Below are 23,736 nucleotides of genomic sequence, written 5' to 3'. Positions count from 1 at the left end.
TTGCTCTGGGGTTTTCTTTTGTCATTTTAACACTGAGGCATCCCAGCCTCCCTTCCTGGAAGACGGAGTATTTGCACTGTTGCCTTTTCTTTTGTCCCTGTTTTTGTACAAAAATGACAATACTCTCTGTCGGACTGTATTTTAGCCCAAAAAACAAAACTGAACCCCCTTCTCTTTGATACTCCAGGTTCACAGAGCCAAGCCTATCGATTTTTCTTGTTCTTTGTTTTTTGGTTGGGGAAAGGGTTTTCTAAGAAATACTGAACTTTCCCTACCTAAAAGTAGTCCAGGTTAAACAAGTCAAACTTTAAATGTAATACCCATTGCTTTAAAATATTCTAGCAAAGAAAATAAGGTTTGGAAGATGGTGGTAGGGGATAGACGAAACAAGATTGAAAAGTGTTGACAATTTACGAAGTTCTGGAAATTCATTCTGCTCTTCTGTTTGACATTTTCCACAGTAAGGAGTTTTTAAAAATATTAGCTTTCTCTTATTTTTTACTCTAACAACTTCCTTTTGCTTGTCTTTGACAGGTCCTGGCTCAGGAAGAGGAAAGCTGCACAACCAGTCTTTGTGTGTGTGTGTGCAAATCTCTGTGTGTTCACTTGTGAATACAGTTTCATTAGGGGAGGGTTCACTTTTGTTATGCGTGTGATCAGTACATAATAAATATATGTTTTCTTTTTTTTTTTAGAGACAGGGTTTCACTCTGTCACCCAGGCTGGAGTTCAGTGGTGGTAATCACAGCTTACCTCAGCCTCTACCTCCTGGGCTGAAGCAATCGGCCTCCCAAGTAGCTGGGACTACAGGCCCACTCCATCACGCCCGGCTTTTTTTTATTTTTTGTATAGACAGGGTCTCCCCATGTTGCCCAGGCTGGTCTGGAACTCTTGGGCTCCAGTGATCCTCTCACTTCAGCCTCCCAAAGTGCTGGGATTATAGGCATGAGCCACCACGCCGGGCCTATATTTCATTTTAAAACAACGAAGAATGTTCTCCTTCCTCACATATATCAAATTCGGGGGGTACCAAATCTCTAATATTATCCCAATGATTTTTTTATAACCAGGGTATCACAATTCCTTTCAGAAAGGGTTCTTCAGCCGCTCACATCACGGGTTTCGGTGGCACAGTGCGGGGCAGCACAGATCTGTGCTACAGCTCTCAGCCCTACCCAGAGCAGGATGGCCCTAACCTAATTTTTTTGTTTGTTTGTTTGGAGATGGCGTCTCACTCTGTCGCCCAGGCTGGAGTGCGGTGGCACGATCTTGGCTCACTGCAACCTCCGCCTCCTGGGTTCAAGTGATTCTCCTGCCTCAGCCTCCTGAGTAGCTGGGATTACAGGCACCCGTCACCACACCCGGCTAATTTTTGTGTTTTTAGTAGAGACACAGTTTCACCATGTTGGCCAGGCTGGTCTTGAACTCCTAACCTCAGTGATCCGCCCTACCTCGGCCTCCTAAAGTGCTGGGATTACAGGCGGGAGCCACCGCGCCCGAGCTAATTTTTTGTATTTTAGTAGGGACGGGATTTCACCGTGTTGCCTAGGTTGGTCTCGAACTCCGGAGCTCAGGCAGTATGCCCGCCTCTGCCTTCCAAAGTGCTAGGATTACAAGAATGAGTCACTGCGCCCGGCCCCTAGCCTCACTTTCTTTGGGCCTCAGTTTCCACCGCCTGAAAAAAGAGCAGATCGATTGCACCGTCTTCCGGAGGCCCCTCCCAAACCATAGGCAGCCCCGCCCTAAGGGCGGAGACTGGGCGGAGCGTCGCGCCTTTCTCCACCTCCTTCCTACTCACCGCTGCCCCCAGTGTCCGCGGCGCATGTGCCCGGCACAGCCCACCCACAACCGGCCCTGGATTCCACTTCCGCTCCACTAGCGCTGCAGCAGCAGCTGCCTTCAGGCTCCGCGCCGCCTCCGGAGTCCATGGCCGGCACGCGTTGGGTACTCGGGGCGCTGCTCCGGGGCTGCGGCTGTAACTGCAGCAGCTGCCGGCGCACCGGCGCCGCCTGCCTGCCCTTCTACTCTGCCGCTGGCTCCATCCCGTCGGGCGTCTCGGGCCGCCGCCGCCTGCTGCTGCTGCTCGGGGCCGCCGCGGCCGCTGCCTCCCAGACGCGTGGCCTCCAGACCGGGCCTGTGCCTCCCGGGAGGCTGGCGGGGCCTCCCCCTGTGGCCACCTCTGCCGCGGCTGCGGCCGCCGCGTCCTACCCTGTCCTCCGTGCCCCTCTGCTGCCGCAGTCGCTGGCGGCGGCGGCGGCGGCGGGCCCGACGCGCAGCTACAGCCAGGTACGTGGGCGCCGCGAGGGACCTGGCGCGAGACCCCTCCCGGGCCGCGCGCACGCGCCCCCGCGCCCCTCCGTGTGCGCCTCGCGGGCACGCCCGGGGATCCGCGACACTCGCCGCACACCCGCCCCCGTCCGCCCTGTGCTCCTATTGGGCCCCGGAACAAGGGAAGCTCTCCCAGGCGTCGGGTTTTCTCCTTGTTTTGTTCTCCCCTCGAGTCTCTGGTCGGTTGGGCAGTGTAAGTGTGGCTGGGGTGAATGTTGAGGCCTTGTTCCCCGCCGGGCCCATGGTAGGTTTCGTGAGGCTGCTGACGCCCCCACCTCGCATCTCTCTTGCTTTCCGCCGGCTGGTTGTGAAGTTGCGAGGCCCGAGCCTGCCGGAGGGTTGGGAGTTTCCGTGCAGCCCGAGCGCTAGGCCTGGGCGGCCCTCGGCGCCTCTCGGTCGGCGGCTGCTAGGAAGGTGCGCGCACACATTTGCGTGGGCTGGCTTGTAGGAAAGGAGCCTGTCCCCATCGCGCCCTTCCCTCTCCTGTCCCCAGGGAAAGACGAGCTGTCCCGGTTTACTGAAGGTCACCTCTGCAACTCCACTCATACAGAAGGTCTTTTAGGACTGTATGTCGCCTCGTCTGGGAAAGCAGTTTGGAGATTTAGCTGTTGGGGTTGGGGGGCGTGAAGGGGAGGGAGCGTTGAGGATTGAGGACACAACTTGGGGTCCCAGGAATGAATTTACAATGTTTTCCTTTCCATTTTTTCTTTATTTTTTAGAAAAGTCAGTGTGTACTTAGATTGCAAATATTTTGTGCCCTGTAGATGAACCTTTCTCTTCTTGTTACGTGGCATCTGGGAAGTGTCTGCACACTTTTTAACTACCCAGCCCCTGATTCCTTGGGTCATATTTATCTTAATTCAATTTGTGCTTCTCCTTTAACTTAGGGAGACTGGGAGGCTAATCAGCATGGCTGCTGTCTGCCAGTGGCTGAGCTAATTGATTTGAATCCTGGCCCAATACTTTACGCTGCCTTTTTCTGTAAAAGCTTGTGATGCTTATGGAATTATGGAAAAATGGGGAAAATTGTCTACAAAAACCACGACAAAACAATCTCTAATAAACCTTTGTGAGCTAGCTTCTCTTTTTTTCTGTGAAATTGACTGCAGTGATATCTGTAGAGCATCTACTGTGTGTTAGACACTGCTTACATTTATTCCTTAAAACTAAACATTAAGCCTTAATGAAAATTACGGATAGGGCTGGGCGCGGCACTTTGGGAGGCTGCGGCGGGTGGATCACCTGAGGTCAGGAGTTGGATACCAGCCTGACTAACATGGTGAAACTCCGTGTCTACTAAAAAATGCAAAAAAATTAGCCGGGCGGGGTGGCGGATGCCTGTAATCCCAGCTACCTGGGAGGCTGAGGCAGGACAATCCTTTGAACCCGGGAGGTGGAGATTGCAGTGATCCGAGATAGCGCCATTGCACTCTAGTCTGGGCGACAAGAGCGAAACTCCGTCTCAAGAAAAAAGAAAAGAAAATGATAGATAGTACAAAGACATCTCTGTCCTTAGTCTGGTAGAGTGCAAGTCTTTTTTTTTTTTTTTTTTTTTTTTTAGATAGAGTCTTGCTCTGTTGCTCATGCTGGAGTGAAATGCCGAGATCTCAGCTCACTGGAACCTCCACCTCCCGGGTTCAGGCTGTTCTCCTGCCTCAGCCTCCCGAGTAGCTGGGATTACAGGCACACACCACCACACCCGACTAATTTTTTGTATTTTTAGTAGAGATGGGGTTTCACCATGTTGGCCAGGCTGGTCTTGAACTCCTGACCTCGTGATTCGCCCACCTCGACCTCCCAAAGTGCTGGGATTACAGGCGTGAGCCACCGCACCTGGCCCAGTAGAGTGCAAGTCTTAAAGCCTGAGTTGTCTTTTTAGGTTATGGTTGTAGTGCTTCGTGGATTCTTACTAAATTCCAGTTTTACTTAATCCGATAAAAGAGACTTTACAAGTCTTTAGCCTTACACTGCTGCTGTTGCCTTTAAGATCTTTCCCTTAATCACTTGGTCTGGCATACCAGCTGACAGAGGAATATTCCCAAGGCGTCCTGCTGTCTTGTTGATTTACCCAGTCCTCAGTGTCTATTGTATTAACTTATCTTTGCCTACCAAGTGAAGGACACACATTGAGCTCCACACTCAAGGCCCTCTGCTCTATGGTACCAACCTCTTTTGCCAGGTCACCTTCTTTGGCTCCTAATTTAAACAGTTGGAATTAATTGCTATTTTTCAAATGGGCATTTAGTGGTACTGCTTCTTTCTCTCACCTTCAAACTGGAATACCCTTTTATATCCTTTTTTTTTTTTTTTTTTTTTTTTTGAGACGGAGTCTCGCTGTCGCCCAGGCTGGAGTGCAGTGGCGCCACCTCGGCTCACTGCAAGCTCCGCCTCCCGGGTTCACGCCATTCTCCTGCCTCAGCCTCTCCGAGTAGCTGGACTACAGCGCCGCCACCACGCCCGGCTATTTTTTTTGTATTTTTAGTAGACGGGTTTCACCGTGGTCTCGATCTCCTGACCTCTGATCCGCCCGCCTCCCAAAGTGCTGGATTACAGCGTGACCACCGCCCGGCCACCTTTATATCCTTATAAGAATTCTGTCCTTCCTTTAAGGCCCATCTCATGTCACATCCTGATTCTTTGTTTTTTTTGAGACGGAGTCTCGCTCTGTCGCCCAGGCTGGAGTGCAGTGGCGCGATCTCGGCTCACTGCAAGCTCCGCCTCCTGGGTCCACGCCATTCTCCTGCCTCAGCCTCTCCAAGTAGCTGGGATTACAGGTGCCCGCCACCACGCCCGGCTAATTTTTTTGTATTTTTAGTAGAGACGGGGTTTCACCGTGGTCTCGATCTCCTGACCTCGTGATCCGCCCGCCTCGGCCTCCCAAAGTGCTGGGATTACAAGCGTGAGCCACCGCGCCCGGCCCTGATTCTTCTGTTAGTGCTCTGATTTGAATTCCTGTAGTATCTTGTATCTTAATTATAGCACTCAGTATCTCATCTCGTATGCTTATCATATTCTAGATAGCTATTTCAGATGAGGGCGGCAAACACTGTGTGTAGGGGCAATCAAATATTTGTCAAATTGTCGGGGCCTTCCCTGTGTTGCCTTAACTACACTATTGTTAGCTATAATTTGGGGCTGATGAATTTTAAAATAAACTCTGAATGAAATTTGTGTCCTGCCAGACCTTTAGGATATACCTGCTTACGGCTTTTGGATGTACAATTTAAGCCAAAACAGGATGGGTTAGGTTGGTGAAGTTTACTTTTTGCTTCTGAAATAATATCTAGAATGTTAGTTTGTAGAATAAACATTTTCTAAGAATTTTTTTTTACATTTTTTACCTGTAAATGTAACTATTTTTACAATTCTTCATTTCCTTTGGAAGGAGTCCAAAACTACTTACCTAGAAGAACTTCCACCACCCCCTGAGTGTGAATTGGCCCCGTCCAAGTTAGAAGAGGAAGTGGATGATGTCTTTCTCATTCGAGCTCAAGGACTGCCCTGGTCATGCACTATGGAAGATGTGCTTAACTTTTTCTCAGGTATATTTTATTTCTTTTTTTTCCTTATATTGTTTCTCACAAGCAGATACGTATGTTTTAAGTATGTAATTTTGTCTGAGTAAAAGGTAGTGCTGCAAATCCATGTTAGACTACGCTATCACCTTCCTTTTTGATGGTTGGGAACTGTCTCATTCTGGTTGGGTTGCATATACCAAGTGATACCATGTGTGCTGTTTGCGGTATGTAACAAATTGAAAGATTTTGGGCCAGGGGCAGTGGCTCAGGCCTGTAATCCCAGCACTTTGGGAGGCCAAGGTGGGAGGATGGCTTGAGGCCAGTAGTTCCATACCACACTGGGCAACACTGTGAGACAGTGTCTCAATTTACATATGTAAAAAGACTTTGAATGCAACAAAAGTATTTTAACGTTAAGACTACATAGTATGGGCCAGGCGCAGTGGCTTACACCTGTAATCCCAGCACTTTGGGAGGCCGAGGCGGGTGGATCACGAGGTCAGGAGATCGAGACCATCCTAGCTAACATAGTGAAACCCTGTCTCTACTAAAAATACAAAAAATACCCAGGTGTGTAGTCCCAGCTACTCGGGAGGCTGAGGCAGGAGAATGGTGTGAACCCGGGAGGCGGAGCTTGCAGTGAGCCGAGATGGCACCACTGCACTCCAGCCTGGGCGACATTGCCAGACTCTGTCTCAAAAAAAAAAAAAATTCCATCATACTATGTAGTTTTTTTTTTTTTGAGACGGAGTCTCGCTTTGTCGCACACGCTGGAGTGCAGTGGCATGATCTCGGCTCACTGCAAGCTCCGCCTCCTGGGTTCATGCCATTCTCCTGCCTCAGCCTCCCGAGTAGCTGGGACTACACACCCAGTTATTTTTTGTATTTTTAGTAGAGATGGGGTTTCACTGTGTTAGCCAGGATGATCTCAATCTCCTGACCTCGTGATCTGCCTGCCTCGGCTTCCCAAAGTGCTGAGATTACAGGCATGAGCCACCGTGCCCAGCTGGTATGATGGAATATTATATAGCCATAACAAAGAATGAGATTATGTCTTTGCAGCATTGTGGGTGGTGCTGGAGACCATTATCCTAAGCAAAGTAACATGGAACATTAAACTTAATACTGTATGTTTTCACTTACAAGTGGGAGCTAAACAACGAGAACACATGGACACAAAGAGGGGAACAACAGACACCAGGGCCAACTTGAGGGTTGGGGAGAAGATTAAAAAAATACCTATCGGGGCCGAGTGTGGTGGCTCACGCCTGTAATCCCAGCACTTTGGGAGGCTGAGGCGGGTAGATCACGAGGTCAGGAGATCGAGACCATCCTGGCTAACATGGAGAAACCCCATCTCTCCTAAAAATACAAAAAAAATTAGCCGGGCATGGTGGCACGCTCCCGTAGTCCCAGCTACCTGGGAGGCCGAGGCAGGAGAATCGCTTGAATCTGGGAGGCAGAGGTTGCAGTGAGCTGAGTTCACACCACTGCACTCCAGCCTTGGTGACAGAGATAGACGCTGTCTCAAAAAGAAAAATAAAACCTATTGCTATTGGGTACTATGCTTGCTACCTGGGTAACTAAATTATCTGTATACCGAACTCCTGTAACACATGGTTTACCTGTGTAACAGTCCTGTACATGTACTAAATAAAAGTTGAAAGACAAAATTACATGGTTTGAAATTATTTTTCTCTGTGGTATTAATATGTACTTATCAAAAAGTCAAGCCTGTCAGTGGAAATATGGAATTAAGAGTGACTCTTTATGTAATACAGACATTTAGAATAGAAGGTCACTTAGTATCAAGGAATAAAGTTCCCTTAGTAACATGTTTGGAGGGTTTACCTATCTGTGGGATTTTTTTTAGTTTCTGTATCTGACTATGATTTATTTTTTATTAATTTTTTTGAGATGGAGTCTCGCTCTGTCACCCAGGCTGGAGTGCAGTGGCGCAATCTCGGCTCACTGCAACCTCCGCCTCCCAGGTTCAAGCAATTCTCCTGCCTCAGCCTCCTGAGTTGCTGGGACTACAGGCACCTACCACCATGCCTGGCTAATTTTTGTAGTTTTAGTAGAGACAGGGTTTCGCCATGTTGGCCAGGTTGGTCTCAAACTCCTGACTTCAGGTGATCCACCACCTTGGCCTCCCAAAGTGCTGGGATTACAGGCATGAGCCACCATGCCTGGCTATTTCATTAATTTTTTTAGCTGCTCCTTGTGGAGCAGGAATAACTCCTAGGCAGTATGCCCAGAGTGAGCCTGGTCAAACCTTTTTTTAAAGCCACTTGGCCACTTACATCTTGGACTTAACTCCCATTATAAAAAGTATGCAGTATGAAAAGGGGAAAAAGGCTGGGCGTGGTGGCTGATGCCTGTAATCCCAGCACTTTGGGAGACTAAGGTGGGAGGATTACTTAAGCCCAAGAGTTCAAGACCAGCCTGCGCAACAAAATGAGACCTGCTCTCTACAAAAACAAAAAGTTAAACTATGGTAATAAAATTATTTATACAGGAAATATTTTAGAGTCCTATGGATATGATTTTAAAGGAAGACACGTATGAATTTAACTATATTGTATTTCTTTAAGTGATTGTAGAAACATTGGAATAGAAGTAATGAATTTTGTGTTGGGCCTGTCCTGATTTGCTATTTAATGATCAGGAAGGAGATCATAAGCTTCTGTGCTAAGCTTTGCTTATCTTTTCTACTTGGAAGGTTTTAGAGACTAAATCCTTATGGGTGTTTGGATGACTTCAGTGATGGGGATTTGCGTAAGGAATATGACACTTGTTTCCTGCTTTGTTGTTGGAAAATTACATTCTTGTGACTTACATAATTGAGCTAAAAGTTTGATTTCTGTTTTCAATTGATTTTGCTCATACACTTTTAGACTGCAGAATCCGCAACGGTGAGAATGGAATACACTTTCTCCTAAATAGAGATGGGAAACGAAGGGGTGATGCCTTAATTGAAATGGAGTCAGAGCAGGATGTGCAGAAAGCCTTAGAGAAGCACCGCATGTACATGGGCCAGCGGTATGTGGAAGGTATGTGAAGTCAGATTATGGCTTTTTGGGATCATTGCATTAGGTTTTATACTTTTCAAGGCAGTTTTTATTTGATCTTTAATAATGAAGTATTTAGATTGTATGAATGCATTATTTTATAGGTTGTGAAAATAAAAACATAAAGCGATAAACTTTCTTATGAGAATATTGACCAAGTTTATCCTTTTTTGGGTGGGGGGGGTGGGAGGGTGGAGTCTTGCTCTGTCACCCAGGCTGGAGTGCAGTGGCGCGATTTCAGCTCACTGCAACCTCTACCTCCTGGGTTCAAGCAGTTCTCCTGTCTCAGCCTCCCAAGTAGCTGGAACTACAGGCACATGCCGTGATACCCAGCTAATTTTTGTATTTTTATTAGAGATGGGGTTTTACCATGTTGGTCAGGCTGGTCTCAAACTCCTGACCTCAGGTAATCCACCCACCTTGGCCTCCCAAAGTTCTGGGATTATAGGCGTGAGCCACTGTGCCCGGCTGATGAAGTATCTTACAAGCTGTGAGAATTAAAGAAGTTATGCCTGCATAGTAAATATGCAATAAATGTCATTTATTATTTTCTCTAGAGAAGCGCATAAAAGATTAGTTATTGAATTCTCAGATAACCCACCAAGTTGTAATGATTTTTTTAAATGGGTTTGTTCCTTTGTTATGTAAACTTTTCATTCCTTTTGTGTTTTTTTCTTCATAGTATATGAGATAAACAATGAAGATGTGGATGCCTTAATGAAGAGCTTGGAGGTCAAATCTTCGCCTGTGGTAAATGATGGTGTGGTTCGTTTGAGAGGACTTCCTTATAGTTGCAATGAAAAAGACATTGTAGACTTCTTTGCAGGTACTTTGCAGTTATATTATGCTTGGGAGCTCATATCTTTTTTCCCTTGTTATCTCCTTCTATATCTTAGATGAGCCTGTTTCTGGGCAAAGGCATGCAGTTATATTAGGTTCTTTAGGGGAGAGCTCTTCACTTAAATTTCTAATATTTATAGATTTTATATGTGTTTTTGTTCTATCAGGCAGATTTTAGGAGGGAAGTCAGATTTCAAAATAATTTTATGAGGGTTTACTATTGAAGGAAATAATTTCTCATAATAGTCGCTATATTTGTGTAAGACAGTAACAATTTATGTAATTTAAAAGTATTATCTAATTTCCAGAACCATTAGCAGTGATGTCTATGATTTCTGTTGTTTCCTAGTATATAATTAACAGCAAAAAAAAAAAAGAAACTGGTGGGTAGAATTGTATGTTTTCGGTGGGCTTCTTGGACCCTGCCTATTCTGGAAATACAAGTATGTAGGTGTTGCTGACTTTTGACTGCATAATAATTTTCTTCCTATCAAGCATGTATTCAGTTTTGGGACTGGCAAAACAGAATAAAAATTTTATTAGTATGTGAATGATGGTGTTAATTCTAAGGATAAAAAAACCTGCTAGTAGCATTAAAATCTCTTGGTATCCTAGGACTGAATATAGTTGACATTACTTTTGTGATGGACTACAGAGGGAGACGAAAAACAGGGGAAGCCTATGTGCAATTTGAAGAACCAGAAATGGCCAACCAAGCCCTGTTGAAACACAGGGAAGAAATTGGTAATCGGTGAGTAAAGCAGATAGTAATGATGCAGAAGTGTTACACATCAAGTCATTTTGATGAGTGTGCTGTAATATGACTGTAAAGTTATCCAAACGTAGAAAAATAGAGTAGTATAGTGAGCCATCAAATGCCCATAATTTAGATTAACAATTTTTTTTGACTGCTCCTTGTGGGGCAGTACTAACCCATAGACAGTGTACCTAGAGCAGCTAGATTAACACATTTATATATAAAATATAACATCTGTTATATTTGCTTCATCTGGGTTTTTTTATTTTTTTTTTTTTTTTTTTAGACAGATTTTACCATATCATGCATCTCGTCACTCACTCTTCGGTCCCATCTCCTCACCTCCGAGTGGATCAGCCCCCCCCCGCTATTTTTTTTTTAGTAAGACGTTTCACTGGTCTCATTCTGATGCATCTTTAAAAAAATAATTTTTAAAAAAATTTTTTTATATAATTTCAGTGTTATATCTAACACTGTTAGCAACAGTATATTATCTAATAATAGTTCATAATAACATTTTCCCAATTATACCAAAAATATCCTTTTTTTTTTTGGCAATGGAGTCTCACTCTGCCGCCTAGGCTGGAGTGCAGTGGTGTGATCTTGGCTCACTGCAGCCTCTCTCTGCCTCCCAGTTTCATGTGATCCTCCTGCCTCAGCCTCTCGAGTAGCTGGAACCAGAGGCATGTGCCACCACGCCCAGCTAAGTTTTGTATTTTTAGTAGAGACAAAGTTTTACCATGTTGGCCAGGCTGGTCTAGAACTCTCGGACTCAAGTCATCCACCCACCTCGGCCTCCAAAAGTGCTGGGATTACAGGTGTGAGCCACCACATGGGAGAAAAATACAGAATCCAGATAAGGTCTACACACTGCATTTGATTGTTATGTCCGTAATTCTCTGTGTGTGATTTTTTTTTTTTTAAGACAAAGGGTCTCATTCTGTCACCCAGGCTGGAGTGCAGTGGCATGATGATAGCTCACTACAGCCTTGAATTCCTGGGCTCAAGCAATCTTCTCGCCTCATCCTCCCAACTAGCTAGAACAACAGGCATGTGCCACCACACGTGGCTGTGTGTATGTGTGTGTGCGTGCGTGCATGTCTGTGTGTGGATGGGGTCTTGCTGTGTTGCCCTGGCTGGCCTCAAACTCATGGGCTCAAGTGATCTCCCGCTTTGGCCTCTCAAAACGCTGGGATTACAGGTGTGAGCCACTGCACCTGACCACTGATTCTCTTGAACTAGAGCAAATCCCTCTTACTTATTCTTCCACCCTTTTTAAAAGCAATTGACTTTTGAAGAAATTAGATCAGTTGTATTGTACAGTATCTCATGTTGACATCACCTCAGGATGCACATGATGATAAGTGGGTTCATTTGTGTTTTAACTTTAATCTTGGAGGTACAGTTTAAAATGTCAAATGTTAAATCACTGTTTTGTTACTTTTTTTTTGCTGTTTTCTGGCCTTTTAAATCAGCTCCTTTGAAGTAAACAAAACAGCCATTCCAAAGCCAGTGTTTCAGGATCTACTGATAGAAGTGGTTCAAAGGTTTTTAGTTTTTTGAGACAGGATCTTGCTCTGTCACCCAGACTGAAGTTCAGTGCCACGAACACTACTCTTTTCAGCCTTGACCTCCTGGGCTCAAGCAGTCCTCCCACCTCAGCTTTCCTTGTAGCTGGTACCACAGGCATTCATCACCATGCCTGACTAATTTTAGACAGAGTCTTACTCTGTTACCCTCACTGGAGTGCAGTTGTGTGATACAGCTCACTGCAGTTGCGGCCTCCTGGGCTCAAGTAATCCTCCCACTTCAGCCTCCCAAGTAGCTGGGACTACAGGTGCATGCCACCACACCCAGCTAAGTTTTGTATTTTTGTAGAGACGGGGTTTTGCATGTTGCCCAAGCTGGTCTCACACTCCTGAGCTCAAGTGATCCACCTGCCTCAGCCTCCCAAAGTACTGGGATTACAGGTGTGAGCCACTGCACCTGGTCTCCTGGCTAATTAAAAAAAAAAAAAAACTTTTGTAGAGATGGTGTCTCACTTTGTTGTCCAGGCTCAAAGGTTTTTTTTAAAGGAGTAGTGCTCATCTAATCTTTATAGATTTGTAAACACAAGCTAGTTTTATAACTCTTAGTTTAGAAGGCCATGTTAAGAAAAAACTGTGCTGGGCACGGTGGCCCATGCCTGTAATCCCAGCACTTTGGAGGCCGAAGTGGGAGGATCACTTGAGCCCAGGAGTTCAAGAGCAACTTGGGCAACCTGGCAAGAACCCATGTCTACAAAAATAAAAAATACAAAAATTAGCAGTGTGTGGGCTGGGCGTGGTGGCTCATGCCCGTAATCCCAGCACTTTGGGAGGCTGAGGCAGGTGGATCACCTGAGGTCTGGAGTTCGAGACCAGCCTGGCCAACATAGTGAAACCCTGTCTCTACTAAAAATACAAAAAATCAGCTGGGTGTGGTGGCGGGCGCCTGTAATTCCAGCTACTCAGGAGGCTGAGGCAGGAGAACTGCTTAAACCCAGGAGGCAGAGGTTGCAGTGAGCCAAGATCGTGCCATTGCACTCCAGCCTGGGCAACAAAAGTGAAACTCTGCTTCAAAAAAAAAAAAAAAAAAAAAAAAAAATTAGCAGTGTGTGGTGGCAGGCGACAGTAGTCCCCAGCTACTCAGGAGGCTGAGGCAGGAGGATCACTTGAGCCGAGGAGGTTGAGGCTGCAGTGAGCCATGTTCACACCAGTGCACTCCATCTTGGGTGACAGCAAGAAACCTGAGCTTCAAAAAAAAATGTTCCAGAAGCTTGGGTTTGATAGATAGTCCCCTCCTGTGATAGCAAGTCATAATTGGTACTTAGTTCTTGAATTCTCAGCCTTTTAGTGAAGTTCTGGGGAAGTTAGTTCCTCTTTTACTGTGACTTTTAATATCTTACACAGATGTGATTAATTTGCACAGAATTGAATTTCAAAGCTTCAAGAGATTGTTAACCAGCTATTTAAAAAACCCTTATGAGATTAATTTTTTCTGTATACACAATTAACTTAAGCATAGTTGTTCTCATGAAACAAAACAGAGTAGAAAATATTATTAAAATATTTGTGAAGAAAAAATGTTACCTTGGTGCAAAAACTTAAATCAGTGACCTACTCTGTTGTGTATTTTCATGGGCTACTATCTGTATGCGTTATTTTCCCTACCTGTTATCTTTCAACATCTGTGTTTCATAAGCTGTTGGAAATATAATGTATACATGTTTATTTTAAATGAGTTCAGTATAAAGTTACTTTGCACCATTTGTGCCTGTTTACTTTTGCTTTGACATAGATACATTGAGATATTTCCAAGCAGAAGGAATGAAGTTCGAACACATGTTGGTTCTTATAAGGGAAAGAAAATCACATCTTTTCCAACTGCTAAGTATATAACTGAGCCAGAAATGGTCTTTGAAGAACATGAAGTAAATGAGGATATTCAACCCATGACAGCTTTTGAAAGTGAGAAGGAAATAGGTAAGGTCTTGCCTCTTCTTCAGACTCATTGGGTCTGTCTTGAATGTGTTTTGGGTTTTGTGATTTTTTTTTTTTTTTTTTTGAGACGAAGTCTCGCTCTGTTGCCAGGCTGGAGTGCAGTGGTGAGATCTTGGCTGACTGCAGCCTCTACCTCCCGGGTTCAAGTGATTCTTCTGCCTCAGCCTCTTTGAGTAGCTGGGACTACAGGCGCACGCTGCCATGCCCAAGCTAATTTTTATATTTTTAGTAGAGATAGGGTTTTGCCATGTTGGCCAGGCTGGTCTGGAACTCTTGACCTCAAGTGAGCCTCAGCCTCCCAAAGTGCTGGGGTTACAGGTGTGAGCCAACACACCCAGCCTAAAGATTTAACTTTGAGTATAGTACATACTTTGAGTATATGCAGAAAGGCTTAATTATTTTGCTAGGTTTTTAATTTAATCATTTTTATTAACTATGTTAAAAGCTGGGTAGTAAAAATGTGATAAAAGGAAGTAAAATGTCAACATTTAAATTAAGATGGGGAAAGATTTGGGTAATGAGCAGGAATATTGACTGAAGTAAGGATTTTTTTTTTTTTTTTTTTGAGACAGAGTTTCACTCTGTCACCCAGGCTGGAGTGCAGGGGCGCACTCTCGGCTCACTGCAGGCTCCACCTCCCAGGTTCACGCCATTCTCCTGCCTCAGCCTCCCGAGTAGCTGGGACTACAGTCCCCTGCCACTGTGCCTGGCTAATTTTTATATTTTTAGTAGAGATGGGGTTTCCCCATGTTGGCCAGACTGGTGTCGAACTACTGACCTCAGGTGATCTGCCCGCCTCTGCTTCCCAAAGTGCTGGGATTACAGGCATGAGCCAGCCACTGTGCTCGCCCAAAGTAAGGATTTTTGTTTGCTTCTGGATTTAATTATTTCTTTGATTCCAACCCAGAGCAACATTTGGAATCTTTTAAGTTTGATAAATACTTTTTAAACTGGTACCCTGGGATTATCTTGTCACTATATATATGTGTATATATATATTTTTGTTTTTTTGAGACAAGGTCTTGTTCTGTGGCCCATTCTGGAGTGCAGTGGCACAATCATGGCTCACTGCAACCTTGAACTCCTGGGCTCAGGCAGTTCTTCCACCGCAGCCTCCTGAGTAGCCGGAACTATAGGCATGCATCACCATGCCCAGCTAACTTATTTTTCTTTTTATTTTTTGTAGAGACAGTGTCTCGCTATGTTGCCCAGGCTGGTCTCGAACTCCTGGGCTCAAGTGATTCTCCTGCTTCAGCCTTCCAAAGTGTTGGGATTACAAGTGTGAGCTACCACGCCCAGCCTTTGTTCTTTTTTTTTTTTTTTTTTTTTAAGTGCCTGTAATCTAGAAAGTCTCTTTTAGGGTTTAATTCGTAATCATTTTACCTGCTCTCCGATGTTACAAAAAGGGGTAAGTTCTTAAACTGGTAATGGTCTGAGGCATTCAGTGCTTATGGGTGTTCAGGTGATATTTGTTGAGTGGCAGAAATTTCAGATCATTTTGGCTTTTAATGCTCTTAAAAGGAATTGAGGATTTGGACATAAAAGTCATACCTAGTTAGAATCTGTTAATAACCCTTGAAGCTGTTATGTTTTAACAGTGCTTTCTGTTCCACCTCTCAGAATTGCCTAAGGAGGTGCCAGAAAAGCTTCCAGAGGCTGCTGATTTTGGAACTACGTCTTCTCTGCATTTTGTCCACGTGAGAGGATTACCTTTCCAAGCCAATGCCCAAGACATTATAAATGTGTGTGGCAGTAAGATATCCAATCTCAATAGATTTGAACAAAAGTTCTAAAATTGAACTTGTATTAATTTGGGGAAGGTAGAGAAGAAAGTATAGTATTTCTGTGTTTGTTAGTAAGATGGCATCTTCCTGGTTGCAAGGCTTGCTTCTTTTTCTGTAGCTGAAAAGTGTGGCTTGGTATTACTTTTTTTTGTGATAGAGTCTCGCTCTGTCGCCCAGGCTGGAGTGCAGTGGCATGAACTCGGCTCACTGCAACCTCTGCCTGCCGGGTTCAAGCATTTCTTCCACCTCAGTCTCCCGAGTAGCTGGGATTACAGGCACGCACCACCACGCCTGACTAATTTTTGTATTTTCAGTAGAGACGGGGTTCCACTGTGTTGGCCAGGCTGGTTTTGAACTCCTGACCTCAAGCAATCCACTCTCCTCGGCCTCCTAAAGTGTTGAGATTACAGGTGTGAGCCACCATGCTCGCTGAGAGCAGATATTTGAAATGTCACTTTGAGTTCTGAGAAAAAGTAGAAAAGCCAGAAGACATACTAGATACATAAATATATTACTGCTTAAAAAAGAGATTTCCTAAAAACAAATGTATCAAGCGTATGAATCAAAGTCTGAAAGAAAGATGAAGAGCCACCAGACTTCTAGGTAGGTTTACATCCATCATGTTCCTCTTGACTGCCTTTGTTTGTCGTTTAGTTTTTTGCTCCACTCAAGCCTGTTAGAATCACCATGGAATACAGCTCCAGTGGGAAGGCCACTGGAGAAGCTGATGTGCACTTTGAGACCCATGAGGATGCTGTTGCAGCGATGCTCAAGGATCGGTCCCATGTTCGTAAGTCCTGCCTTTTGCCTTTGTTGTCATTTTTGATGCTTGTCTTTGCTTACAAATATCTCTTTCTGTTTTGGGACTGTAGAATTTTTTCCTTGAGAAATTTGTATTCTTTTAGTACTAGTAAATTAAATGTAACAGGTAAAACACTATATTATAATTTAAAAAAATTTGTCTGCTAATTATCCTGCAAATTTCTTTCTTTCTTTTTTTTTTTTTTTTTTTGTCACCCACGCTGGAGTGCAATGGTGCCATCTCGGCTCACCGCAGTCTCCGCCTGCTGTGTTCAAGCAATTCTTCTGCCTCAGCCACCTGAGTAGCTGGGATTACAGGTGCCCAGCACTGTGCCTGACTAATTTTTGTATTTTTAGTAGAGACAGGTTTCACCATGTTGGCCAGGCTGGTCTCGAACTCCTGGGTTCATATGATCCACCTGCCTCAACCTCCCAAAGTGCTGGGATTACAGGCATGAGCCACCGCACCCAGCCTGTTTGTCCATTTTACATTTTGTTTGTTTGTAGTTGTTTGAGACGGAGTCTTGTCTGTCGCCCAGTCTGTAGTGCAGTGGTGTGATCTTGGCTCACTGCAACCTCCGCCTCCTGGGTTCAAGTGATTGTCCTGCCACAGCCTCCCAAGTAGCTGGGACTATAGGCACCCGCCACCACACTGGCTAATTTTTGTATTTTTATTAGAGATGGGGTTTCACTACGTTTGCCAGGCTGGCTCAAACTCCTTACCTCAGGTGATCCTCCCACTTCGGCCTCCCAAAGTGCTGGGATTACAACAGGCGTGAGCCACCGTGTCCAGCCTAAATTTTGTTTTTAATTAGGGAAAGGAAAGGGCAAAGGGTTTGAGTTGCTGTCTGAACTGGGAGAAAAATGGCTGTAATATTTTTCTGCCTTTTCAACTTTTTAAAACTAATCTTTCTCATTATCCTCAGATCATAGGTATATTGAACTGTTCCTGAATTCATGTCCAAAAGGAAAATAAGACTCCAGGGGCTCCAGATAATAAGGTAAATTTAAGAGGTAAAACTGGGCTGGCTGCAGTGGCTCACACCTGTAATCCCAGCACTTTGGGAGGCCAAGGTGGGCGGATCACCTGAGGTCAGGAGTTCGAGCCAGCCTGGCCAACATGGTGAAACCCTGTCTCTACTAAAAATACAAAAATTAACTGAGCATGATGGTGGGTGCCTGTAATTCCAGGTACTCAGGAGGCTGAAGTGGGAGAATCACTTGAACCTGGGAGGCACAGGTTGCAGTGAGCTGAGATTGTGCCACTGCACTCCAGCATGGGCAATAGAGCGAGACTCAAAAAAAAAAAAAAAAAGAGGTACAACTATGGAAATTATTTTCTATTGATAAACTAATAATCATCCACTCACTAATTTATAATATGGTAGAAACCATTCTCTTTTTATTTTTCAAATTTTTTTAGGGACCAGGTCTTACTCTGTTGCCCAGGCTAGCAGTGGTGCGATCATAGCTCACTGCAGCTTCAACCGTCTGGGCTCAGGTGATTCTCTCACTTCAGCCTCCTGAGTAGCTGGGACTACAGATGTGTACTACCATGCCTACCTAATTTTTTAATTTTTTTTGTAGAGGTGGGGGTCTCTCTATGTTGCCCAGGCTGGCCTTGAACTTCTGGCCTTAAGTGATCCTGCTGCCTTTGCCTCCCAAAGTGTTGGAATTACAAGAGTGAGCCACCCTGCCTGGCACCATTCCTTTTTAATAAAGATCAAACTAATGATAATGGCAGTGTCAATATAAGGAATGAAAATTTTCGCTCTGGCTTCTCAGATGTGGGGGGCAAAAAAAAAAAATTCCGCTGGGAAATAGAATTAATTATGATATTTTTTCATTTTTTTAAAATTTATTTCATTTATTTATTTATTTATTTTTTGTGAGACGGAGTTTCACTCTTGTTGCCCAGGCTGGAGTGCAATGGCTCAATCTCTGCTCACCACAACTTCCGCCTCCTGGGTTCAAGAGATTCTCCTGCCTCAGCCTCCCAAGTAGCTGGGATTACAGGCATGCACCACCACGCCCAGCTAATTTTTGTATTTTTAGTAGAGATGGGGTTTCTCCATGTTGGTCATGGCTGGTCTTGAACTCCTGACCTCAGGTGATACCCCTGCCTCGGCCTCCCAAAGTGCTGGGATTGCAGGCGTGAGCCACTGCGTTCGGCCTGCTTTTTATTTTTTTTGAGACAGAGTCTTGCTCTGTTGAGCAAACTGGATTGCAGTGACACAGTCTGGGCTCACTGCAAACTCCGCCTCCTGGGTTCAAGTGATTCTCCTGCCTCAGTCTCCCAAGTAGCTGGGATTGCAGGTGCCTGCCACAATGCCTGGCTAATTTTTTTTGTATTTTTAGTAGAGATGAGGTTTCACCGTGTTGGCCAGGCTCGTCTTGAACTAACTCCTGGCCTCAAGTGATTTCACCTGCCTTGGCTTCCCAAAGTGGTGGGATTACAGGAGTGAGCCACTGCGCCCAGCCATAATTCCTTATGATTTGTATGGTAGCTTTGAGCATTATCTCCATTTAGAATTTTTATGCATAATTTCCAACATCCATCATGCTGTGTGCCAAAAAATAGCCACCTTTAGTAGCTATAAATCATAATAGACTGGATATGTGACTTGCATTAGCTTTTTTTCCCCACTTAAATTTAAATACCTTTTCCATTTTCTCAGGTTTTTTTTGTTTTTTTTTGATATGAAGTCTCACTCTTTTTGCCCAGGGGGAAGTGCAGTGGCACAATCTCAGCTCACTGCAACCCCCACCTCCCGGGTTCAAGTGATTCTCCTGCCTCAGCCTCTCAGGTAGCTAGGATTACAGGCACTCTCCACCACATCCAGCTAATTTTTGTATTATTTAGTAGAGACAGGGTTTCACCATGTTGGCCAGGCTGGTCTCGAACTCCTGACATCCAGTGATCTGCTAGCCTCAGCCTCCCAAAGTGCTGGGATTACAGGTGGGAGCCACCATGCCCAGCCATTTTCTGTTTTAAGGTACTTTTAAAAGGATACATGTGAAACCAGAGTGTATCATCCATAAACACAGTTAATGTGCCACTGTTTCCTTTTCCTAAAATGGCATTTTTTTTTCGCCTTAGGAAGTACATAATTTTATAGTGTTAACCTACCCGTGAAATTTGCTTAATACATCTTGATGTTCCTTCCCTCGATTAAATATATGGTGTCTTTTTTTTTCCCATAAGGTATTTTAAGTATTACTGTTGTATTGCAGTCACTTTTCTACATGTAATGGCTCATTCTTTTGAGACACCTGTAATGATTTCTTGAAAACACACGAGGCCAGGCGTGGTGGGTTACTCCGGTAATCTCATTACTTCAGGAGGCTGAGGCAGGCAGATCACCTGAGGTCAGGAGTTTGAGACCAGCCTGGCCAAAATGGCGAAACCCTGTCTCTCCTAAAAATACAAAAATTAGCTGTGTGTGGTGGTGCATGCCTGTAGTTCCAGCTACTGGGAAGGCTGAGGCAGGAGAATCACTTGAATCTGGGAGGTGGAGGTTGCAGTGACTGAGATGGTGCCACTGCACTCCACCAGCCTGGATGACAGAACAAAACTCTGTCTCAAAAAAAAAAAAAAAAAGGGGGGGGGCGGGAACAAAAAAACACAGACATTCATTCTATTACTATATCCTATTCTATTGCTTTTTTTTTTTTTTCTTTTTTTTTTGAGACGGAGTCTCTCTCTGTCGCCCAGGCTGGAGTGCAGTGGTGTGATCTCCGCTCACTACAACCTCCGCCCCCCGGGTTCAAGCGATTCTCCTGCCTCAGCCTACCAAGTAGCTGGGGCTACAGGCATATGCCACCATGCCCGGCTAAGTTTTGTATTTTATTTATTTATTTATTTTTGAGACGGAGTTTCTCTCTTGTTGCCCAGGTTGGAGTGCAATGGCACAATCTCTGCTCACTGCAACTTCTGCCTCCTGGGTTCAAGCGATTCTTCTGCCTCAGCCTCCCAAGTAGCTGGGATTACAGGCATGCGCCACCACACCCGGCTAATTTTTTATTTTTAGTGGAGACGGGGTTTCTTCATGTTGGCCAGGTTGGTCTCGAACTCCTGACCTCAGCTGATCTGCCCGCCTCAACCTTCCAAAGTGCTGGGATTACAGCCGTGAGCCACCGTGCCCAGCCTCTTCTGTTGCCATTTTTGGATATGAAGTCCCACAATTCTGTGATGTTAAATATTTATAATAGCTAAAGTCTATTTAAAATATATTCTGAAACTCAGTTTTTTGTACCAGCCTGTAAACAGTAATGCCTGACTAGTTTTCCTCACTTTAACTTGGTTTATCAGGTAACTTGCACTAAATTCGAAAGGAGAAAAATTGGAATTTGCAATTTTAAATGGTATGGGAATGTGTGCTATCCTTTTTCATCTTGAGTAAATGTGCAACATTTTTTGTTTTATTTTTAGAGTGAAGCAAGAAGCATTTCATTTGCACATCTTTCTTGGACATGGGATATACAGTTCCAGTTTATAAGCAGCAACTGCTAGGGAAATGATTTTGGTGTTTTGGGTTAATTGCTTCTAAGAAAAGTTTCATAGTGGACTGTTTAGAAGAAGAAATGAAAGATCCAGTTTGGGATTATGAAATAAACCACAAATTAAAATTTTTGTTTAAACTGTCCAGGATCTGATTTAAAAATATGGTCTTTGTTTTATATGATTAAATGGTTTGTTTTCATAGATGATATGTTACCCATTGTAAAGACTACATGTTTTTATTCAGCAGTGTTCTTTAAATGCTTTCATTTAAAAAGTAGCTTTTTTTTTTTTGCTTGTGAATTGAGTGCTCTGATGTAAAACTTCTCATGAAGTAAAACAGTGATTTATTTTAACCAAACATTCACCAAAGCAAAGAACGGTTTCAGACCTTCGAACTGGTATGGTTTGGCAGAGTAATTTTAAATTTTGCTGTATTGGATTACTTAGAGATAGGAATTTTTAAAAATCGAAACAAAAAATACCACAGCTTAGTGTAAATGACAATTTGGCGGTTTTATGTCTTTAGAAATGTTTTGCCTTTCTAAGCCTTGTGCTAAAGGCGTATAACGGTGGTGCCTATCTACTTAAGGGGGCATTCTAGTCTTAAAAGTTGTCTAAACTGTCCCTCCCTGGCTTTTTTTGGTTTGGGGTAAACCTAAGGGTGTTTGTTAGTCTCAAAACTGTGAAGTGACATGTCAGAACAGTCCAGACTGGTAAGAAAATGGCTTCACTTGAATTTAAACCAGCTCTAGATAGGAAAAAATCAGTCTCCTCATTTGCTTTTTTAATGGAGTAGTACATCCCATATTTTAGAACAAGTAGGGGTGCCTTGCTTACATAAAAATAGCACTTAATGTATAATTGTGTGAAGGGTTTATGGATAAAGCTGTACTTCTGTCACAATGTGGCAGTACATTCTGCTTTAATATTAAACAGCTTGTTATTTAAATATTGGACAAAATGGCTGGCTTCAAAATATAGTCATTAATAAACTAACTTTATGTGCACCTGTGTAGGAGAATCAAAATCCTGTATACTTTCTTTGCCTTGTTCCTGTTCTCAGGGTGGCGACTGCCACCAGGAGATGCAGTTCTAGTTCTTAAAATTAAATTTGCCCTGGTTTCTGACAGGTGATATCTGGAAGAGAGACTATGTCTTCTCTTACTTAATACATAACCATCTTTGATTACCAGTTAAGATGTGAAATCACTGTACTGTAGTCAATAAATGACTTGTTTCAGGCTGAAGATTACCTAAGAGTATTTATTATTGGAGTCTGTGAGTCAACTGAATATATTATTACCTCAAGTCCTGCTATATTAATATAAGTATTAAGGGTTAATTTTCGTGTATGTGTTCTTTTAAATCCTGTGAACATGACTTAACCAGCTTAACATCATCAGTAGTACTACCTAGATGGAAATGTGTTTTCATATATGGTTGAATATGCTAAGCTGTGAGAACTGGTATCCGTAGTTGTACGAACTGTTAGAACATGATCTTTGTTTCTCTTTCACATTTGGTATCTAATTTGCTGTGGAAAAGATCTGTGGGGCCTACTGTGATTGGGGTAGTGAGGAATTCATTTGCAATTGATTTAAGCTAATGAGTTTTATTTGCACATCTCTGGAAAAAGAATGCAAGCAAAGCATTCAAATGCTATATGATGGCTAAGGTTGAAAGGGTGTATCTTCTTACCACGCTACAGGCTGAGTTTTCTGTACAAAATGTGGCCATTATTGGGAAATCATTTTATGTATTTTTGAATGTTCCCTTTTGTTTTTGTTCATGATCTAGGCTAGTACATAAGTGATTGCTAAGGTGAATGTAGTTACGGGAAAGGAAGAGAGAAGCACATAATAGAGTAAAAGTAATCTTATTTCCATGCAAGTGGAAGGCAGTACTATCTCCCCACATTTGAGAAGACTGTGTTTTGCATCACTCTTTGCTATTGAAGGAAGCAGTGATGGTGAATTTCCTTCTTCTGTTTGGGTTCCTTGTATCTATAACTTCCTTTTGGTAAAGCTATCAGGAAGAACAGTGGGAGTGGGGTATATGGGCAGGGTGCTCATATCCTGCTTTAACCTAGCTGCTGCTTAAGGAGCTGCAAGGGAGAACTCTGAGAAGCAGTATGTAAATACCAAGGAGCTGATTGCTGAATATTGTGGTCTCATCTAAATATTGACACCAGGCAATGAAGCAAAAATAGAGTGTGTGTCCCTTTATGCGTGGGTAACTGAAGCTTCTGTCACGTGGGAAGGGGGACCGAATCTTCCCTGGGAGGAAGGCTCCAAATTCTCACTACTTATGTGTTATGTGAAGGGGGAAGCATAAGGAACCCACTTTGAAGGCAACATTTTGTGCCATGAATCTGCTTATTAATCAACATGCCTTGTTAGCATCCTCTGCCCTAAACAGCCCTTATTAAGTTCTCATTTGGAAAGTTATTTTTTGGGGTTACATCCTGTTTGTTTTAGAATTTAAAACCCTCCGTGGTGGGTCACTTGAGGTCAGGAGTTCAAGATTAGCCTGGCCAACTTGGTGAAACTCTGTCTCTACTGAAAATGCAAAAATTAGCCAGGTGTGGCACACGCCTGTAATCCCAGTTACTT

At 43.9% G+C, this 23,736-nt stretch overlaps 1 protein-coding gene across 3 annotated transcripts; it reads left to right on the top strand.

Annotated features, from left to right (window-relative positions):
• Positions 1-1,814: 1,814 nt before the first annotated feature.
• GRSF1 (G-rich RNA sequence binding factor 1) lies at positions 1,815-22,371 on the top strand. 3 transcript variants are annotated; one of them, XM_030818965.1, is made up of 10 exons: positions 1,815-2,286; positions 5,714-5,870; positions 8,744-8,899; positions 9,600-9,743; positions 10,373-10,508; positions 13,833-14,017; positions 15,656-15,777; positions 16,474-16,609; positions 17,547-17,621; positions 21,053-22,371. In XM_030818965.1, exons 1-9 carry the CDS (start codon positions 1,927-1,929, stop codon positions 17,594-17,596), a joined length of 1,446 nt encoding a protein of 481 aa, XP_030674825.1. In that variant the 5' UTR covers positions 1,815-1,926; the 3' UTR covers positions 17,597-17,621; positions 21,053-22,371. The 3 variants fall into 3 exon arrangements, with proteins under 3 accessions (XP_030674825.1, XP_030674826.1, XP_030674827.1); XM_030818966.1 differs by lacking the exon at positions 1,815-2,286 and adding an exon at positions 2,291-2,521; XM_030818967.1 differs by lacking the exon at positions 1,815-2,286 and adding an exon at positions 2,380-2,572.
• Positions 22,372-23,736: the final 1,365 nt, after the last annotated feature.

Source organism: Nomascus leucogenys, chromosome 9, assembly GCF_006542625.1.
Source record: "Nomascus leucogenys isolate Asia chromosome 9, Asia_NLE_v1, whole genome shotgun sequence".
Classification (NCBI taxonomy): Eukaryota; Metazoa; Chordata; class Mammalia; order Primates; family Hylobatidae; genus Nomascus; species Nomascus leucogenys.
Note: the sequence above shows the minus strand (reverse complement) of the source record. Positions and strands in the feature narration are given on the sequence as shown.

Excerpts from the sequence above, each read along its gene's own strand:
- GRSF1 (XM_030818965.1), top strand. The coding sequence starts at position 1,927 with ATGGCCGGCACGCGTTGGGTACTCGGGGCGCTGCTCCGGGGCTGCGGC. Across the intron at positions 9,744-10,372 it reads CATTGTAGACTTCTTTGCAG|GACTGAATATAGTTGACATT; the intron begins GTACTTTGCAGT and ends TTGGTATCCTAG. Across the intron at positions 15,778-16,473 it reads ATGCCCAAGACATTATAAAT|TTTTTTGCTCCACTCAAGCC; the intron begins GTGTGTGGCAGT and ends TTTGTCGTTTAG.